Here is a 6,359-nt window from a genome sequence, read left to right as displayed (position 1 = left end):
GACTGAGGCATTTGATGAGTTTTTAATTTGGTTGAAAAAGATTCAAAATAAACTTGATTTCAAACTTGTTTCCATAAGAACGGATCATGGAACCGAATTTGAAAACTCATCATTTAGTGCTTATTGGAATGACAATGGTGTAGACCATAATTTTTCGGCTCCTAGAACACCACAACAAAATGGAGTGGTTGAACGAATGAATAGAACCCTTGAAAGTTTGGCTAGAACCATGTTATTGTGTAATAAATTGCCTAAGAACTTTTGGGCCGAAGCGGTAAACACCGCTTGCTATATTCATAATTGAGTCATGATAAGGAGCATAATCAATAAAGCACCCTATGAAATACTAAGTGCCAAAAAGCCCAATATTTCATATTTTAGATGCTTTCGGAGCAAATGTTTTGTTCATAACAATGGTAAAGATAACTTGGGAAAGTTCGATCCACGTAGTAATTAAGGGGTATTTATTGGCTATTTCGACCATAGAAAGGCCTACAAAGTTTACAATAAACGAACCATGTTGCTTGAGGAAAGTGTCCATGTCATATTTGATGAATCTATCATTCTTGGGCAGTTACAAAATGAGGATGAAGATGATGAAGATGATGAATTTGAGATTGGTCTTGTGAGAAAAGACTTTGTGTTTGCGGAAGAGGAAGTTCTAAACAATGATGCCCTGCAATAGACAGACGGACTGTTACCTGCTAATGTAAACAACAACTCAGGGGGAACAGTCAGTAACACTGATACTACTTGTTCTTCTTCCCAAGCAGTAACAAACCCAACCCCTGTTGCATCCACTTCAGAACAAAGAATAAAGTGCAAGTCATCACATAACAAAGCAGCATTCGACCATAATGAAGACCCGATTTCGACAAAGAAGCAACAAAATCACCGAGACTGTTACATATGAGGGGGAACAAACCACCATCGTTCCAAGAAGGCGGAAACATCAAAGCTCACACCCACTTTCAAATCTCACAAGTGAATTAAGCTCTGGAATCAAGACTAGATCTTCCCTCAACAACCTAGACTACCTCAACGAATATTGTGCCGACAATGCCTTCCTCTCTCAAATCGAACGCGCCAATGTGACAGTCGCTCTGACTGATGCAGATTGGTTGATTGCAATGCAAGAAGAAGTCAATCAATTCAGGAGAAACGAGGTATGACACTTGGTCCTTGTACCACCTAATCGTACCGTCATTGGTACTAGGTGGGTCTTTCGCAATAAGCTTGATGATTCCGTAGAAATCGTAAGGAATAAAGCTAGACTAGTGGTGCAAGGTTACAATCAACAAGAAGGAATCGATTATGACGAAACCTATGCACCGGTTTCTAGGCTTAAAACCATTCGGTTACTAATAGCTTTTGCGGCTCACAAAGACATTAAGCTCTTCCAAATGGATGTCAAAACCTCTTTTCTAAATGGATATTTGGAAGAGGATGTCTTTGTAGAGCAACCTCCGGGCTTTTTAAACAATGATTTTCCTAAACATTTTTTCAAATTAGACAAAGCTCTTTATGGTTTAAAATAAGCATCTAGGTGTTGGTATGATATATTGTCTAAATTTCTCATTGAAAATGGTTGTAGAAGAGGTTCCATTGACAAAACAATGTTTTTGAAGCAACAGTCGGACGAACTGTTGGTTTTCCAAGTATATGTTGATGACATTATATTTGGTGCAACTAATGAAGTCCTCTATGCTTACTTTTCGGAACTAATGAAATCGGAGTTTGAAATGAGTATGATGGGTGAGCTAGGCTTTTTTCTTGGACTCCAAATTAAGCAAACCAAAGACGAAATCATGATCCATCAACAAAAGTATATTAAAGAGACGCTTAAGAAATTTGGGATGACTAATGGGAACTCATTTCCTACACCTATGATATCTAAGTCCAAATTGGACAAAGATGAGAACGGTAAGAGCATTAATGAAAAGGTGTATCAAGGTACGATTGGATCGCTTCTCTATTTAACCGCAAGTCGTCCCGACATTCTTTGTAGCGTTTGTTTATGTGCTAGATTCCAATCAAATCCAAAAGAATCTCATTTTAAAGCAGTTAAACGTATTCTTCGATATTTGATTAGAACACAAGAAATTTATTTATGGTACCCCTTACATTGTCCTCTTGATCTTATAGGATATTCCGATGCGGACTATGCGGGGTGTAGTATTGATAGAAAGAGCACTTACGGAATTGCAACGTTCTTGGGTCCATGCCTAATCTCGTGGGTTCAAAGAAACAAAACACGGTTGCTCTTTCAACGGCCGAAAGTGAGTACGTTAGTGCCGCACATTGTTTTTTTTTTTTTGGGAAAGGTTAAGTAATATAAATCAAAAGAATAGAGTTATGTACAACTTTGCATCAATCACACTATTACATCAACAAAACAGACTGCATAAAATGAACTAACGAAGGCTATGAATCCAGTCCATATCACTGTGCTTCAACTTGTTGCAATTTCTTCTGGTAAACCGAGAGTGCACTTCAGACAATATGAGTTGTACCACCTGAGCAGGTGCCCTTATGTAATGATCAATTCGAGCTTCATTCTTAACCCTCCAGATATAGTAAAACATACCAACATAGCAAGCTCCAATATACCTGCTTTGGAACTTTGACCTCCTTGCTCTTGAAAACCAGTGAACAAGGCCAGATCCAGGAACAGTAATCCTCAAGGCTTTTTGGAGAAGTCTGCTGCAGGCAAGAGCATACTCACAAGAATAAAACATATGGTGATGGTCCTCAGCATGGAGTCTACAAACATCACATATGGGATCAGTGTTAATCCCCATCCTTATCAGCCTATCCTTAGTCAGAAGACGAGAATGCATAATTGACCAGAAAATGAAGGAGTATTTAGGCACATTCAGCTGATTCCAACAAATATGCCTCCACTCAACCTTTGGTGCTTTAAGTCTGAGCCAATGATAACCAGTTTGGACAGTGTAAGGAGCATCAGCATTCAGCCATTTTGATCCAGTGTATGCTTGGTGAAAAAATTGCATGGTGTGAGTAATTTTCCTCCATGACCAGCTGCAGTCAGGGGGGGAGTATAAGTAGACCAATCTGTACCCTTTAAGTAAACATGATTCGCCCACTTAACCCATAAATGATCTTGTTTAGAAGCTAACCACCAAGCATATTTCCCAAGTAAAGCTTTATTCCAACACTTAGCATCTTTAATACCCAAACCACCTTCCTCTTTAGGCAGACAGCAAGTGTCCCAATTGATAGAAGGAGTTTTTTGATACTCAGAAGATCCAGACCACAAAATATTTCTGCAAATAGAAGTGATTCTATTGATTATAGCACTAGGAATCAGAAATATAGAAGCCCAATAAGAGTGAAGAGTAGTGAGAACAGATGTAACCAAGGTGAGCCTGTCTGCATAAGATAAATGCCTGGTCCCCCATCCTCTAATTCTGGCCACTATCCTATCAGTCAATTTCATACCCTCATGCTTAGTCAACTTTTTTGCAGATATGGGCACCCCTAAGTATTTAAAAGGTAGTGTCCCCCTATAGAAGCCAGAAACTTGGAGAATATCTTTCACTATAGAAGAAGTCACCCCATTAAAATAAATCTCAGACTTTCTTTTGTTTAGAGATAAACCAGAGGCAGCAGAAAAGTTGGCAAAACTTCTAAGCATCCACATAATAGACTGTTCATTACCCTTACAAAAAAGTAATAAATCATCAGCAAAGAGTAAGTGGTTTAGCCTAAGATGCCCACACAGAGGCTGGAATCTAAAGTCTTCCTGCTGTGCTACCACACCCAAGATTCTAGAAAGATACTCCATACATAGGGTAAAGAGGATAGGAGAGAGGGGGTCTCCTTGTTTGAGTTCTCTTTTCCCTTGGAAAAATCCAAAAGAAGTACCATTCACAGCCAGTGTATAAGAAGGGGAGGTAACACACAACATAATCAAATGGATAAATTTCTTAGGAAATTGCAAAGCCTCCATAATTTGCTCCAAGAAACCCCATTCCACAGAGTCATAAGCTTTCCTAAGATCAATTTTAATCAAGCAACGAGGTGAAGCAGCTTTCCTATTATAAAGTCTGACTAAATCCTGACAAATCAAGACATTTTCCACTATATTTCTCCCTTTGATAAACCCCCCTTGACTCTCATTAATAATTTTAGGAAGAATCTTACTGAGTCTTTGGCACAACACCTTAGAAAGGCATTTATAGACAGTATTGCAGCATGCAATAGGTCTGAAATCAAGCATACTAGTGGGGTTAGTCATCTTTGGAATAAGAGTAAGATTTGTAGTGTTAAGCTCTCTAAGAAGTTTCTCAGAAGTGAAAAAATCTTTGACAGCAGCAATAATATCATCTCCCACAGTTCCCCAAGTGTCCTTAAAGAACTGACTTGAGTAACCATCAGGGCCAGGAGATTTAGAGGAAGCAATGGAGAACATACCGTCTTTTACCTTAGCAGCTGTAATGGGAGCCAAAAGGATAGCATGATGAGCAGGGGTAACCAGTCTTCCAGTCCTAACAGTAGGAGCATGAACAGGAGCAGTAGGAAGACTTGTACCCAGAAGGTCCTTATAATAATTCAGGAAAGCATTTTCAATATCAGTAGGATTACTATATAGGATCCCATCAGTCCCTTTAATGCAACTCACACTATTATGGACCTGCCTAGCTCTAATTGGATTATGGAAAAATTGAGTGTTATCATCCCCATTAGCTAGCCACTCAACTTTAGCCTTCTGGGACAGAAAACTATGTTGAACTTTACACAGGTGCCTCAAAGAGTCTGCAGCAGCCAATTCAGCCTCTATCAAAGAGTGATCATTTGGTGTGCTCTGGATCTGAAGTTGAATATCTTCTAAAAGGGCCTGGGCCACACCCACTGCTTTATCAACATCAGAAAAATGATTCCTGTTCAACTCTTTAAGTGGCTTCTTTAACTTTTTCAGCTTAGTCACAACCTGATACATAAGAGAGCCCTGAACAGTAGGGAGCCAGTTATGCTGACAATCTACTGAAACCCTGTGTCAAGACTCCACATATTGTAATACCTAAAAGCTGGCCTTCTACAAACCCTATCTTGTCTTCTATAACACACCACAGGGTTATGGTCAAACAAACCTTCAGGGAGAAAGTAAGCATATGCAAGAGGATATAGATCCATCCACTCTGAATTAACAAGAAATCTATCAATTCTAGAGTAGTGTCTAGCCCCAGGCACTTGCTTATTGTTCCAGGTATAAAAAGCCCCCTCCCTTGAATATCAATCAGGTCACAATACTGGACACAATCTCTAAACTTCATAATCTCAGAAGAAGCAGTAACCTCTCTTCCAATCCTCTCATTATAATGTAAAACATTATTGAAGTCCCCACATATCCCCCATGGGCCAGGAAAATTATCATGTACATATTTCAGATCATGACAGAGAGACATCCTATCTCCATCATCATTAAAACCATACACAACAGTGAAAATGAAACAGTCACCAGTAGACAGTTTAGTCACCTGAACAGTAATAGCTTGAGCTGATTGATGCAAAGTAGTAACATTAAAAAGATGAGGAATCCATATAATCCAAATTCTCCCACCAGTATGAAAACTATTATTATCGATACCATGCCAATGAGACCCTAAATTATGCAAAATTTTATCAAAATCCTGCTGCTTAAATTTAGTTTCAACTAACCCATAAAGACCAACTTTATTCTGATGCAAAAATTTCTTGACATCCAGTTGTTTGTTGATCCCATTTATTCCCCTAACATTCCAACTACCAACGCTATTCATAATTAATAATTCCTGGTGGTTCCTCCTGTCCCCCATTCTGACTTGACTGCTTTGTAGGACTGAGTGCTTGAGCATAAGATTTAGCAGGAGAAACATCACTCCTTAAAGTATGATGTTCTTGCCTTGTAATCTGCTGAATGACAGTGACAGTAGGAATATGAGCATCATTATGGTAAGTAGGACCCCCAAATGGTGCTGGAGGCTTCTGAATTGCAGGCTTAGAAAGAGGCACAGGCTGAGAAGGCCTCTGGACAGGTCTCCAAACCTTTTCCCCTGGCTTAGGACCAGGTTTGGAAGGCTTAGTGACAGGTACAGAAGTGGCTTTTTTCCTGCACATATCCTGAGTGTGACCTATCCCCTTACAACTGCTACAGACAGTTGGCTTCCACTCATATTCCACCAACACACACCTCACTTCCTTTTTCATCCTTAACAAACAACTTATCTGGGAAGTCCTGCCCAATATCAACTTCTACCAGGAGTCTTGCATACCCTAGTCTGGTTTTGTCCTCAGTGGCACTATCTCTTTTGATAAATTTACCCAGAAGTCCTGCCAATTTCTCAAGACAAGACCTA

At 39.4% G+C, this 6,359-nt stretch overlaps 1 protein-coding gene across 1 annotated transcript; it reads right to left on the bottom strand.

Moving 5' to 3' along the window:
- Positions 1 to 2,414: 2,414 nt before the first annotated feature.
- On the bottom strand, positions 2,415 to 6,120 carry LOC141629316 (uncharacterized). The gene is made up of 4 exons (XM_074442337.1): positions 5,826 to 6,120; positions 5,115 to 5,626; positions 3,141 to 4,972; positions 2,415 to 3,042 (listed from the first exon to the last, which is right to left on the bottom strand). Exons 1-4 carry the CDS (start codon positions 6,118 to 6,120, stop codon positions 2,415 to 2,417), a joined length of 3,267 nt encoding a protein of 1,088 aa, XP_074298438.1.
- Between the last annotated feature and the right edge of the window lie 239 nt (positions 6,121 to 6,359).

Source organism: Silene latifolia, chromosome Y (assembly GCF_048544455.1).
Source record: "Silene latifolia isolate original U9 population chromosome Y, ASM4854445v1, whole genome shotgun sequence".
Lineage (NCBI taxonomy): Eukaryota > Viridiplantae > Streptophyta > Magnoliopsida > Caryophyllales > Caryophyllaceae > Silene > Silene latifolia.
The sequence above is the reverse complement of the archived record's forward strand: the minus strand, read 5'-3'. Positions and strand labels throughout refer to the sequence as shown.

Coding starts and splice junctions, on each gene's coding strand:
- LOC141629316 (XM_074442337.1), bottom strand. CDS start 6,120: ATGTGCAGGAAAAAAGCCACTTCTGTACCTGTCACTAAGCCTTCCAAA. Junction 5,627..5,825: donor CAGTCCTACAAAGCAGTCAA/GTCAGAATGGGG, acceptor TGCATAATTTAG/GGTCTCATTGGCATGGTATC. Junction 3,043..3,140: donor CTTGGGAAATATGCTTGGTG/GTTAGCTTCTAA, acceptor CCCTGACTGCAG/CTGGTCATGGAGGAAAATTA.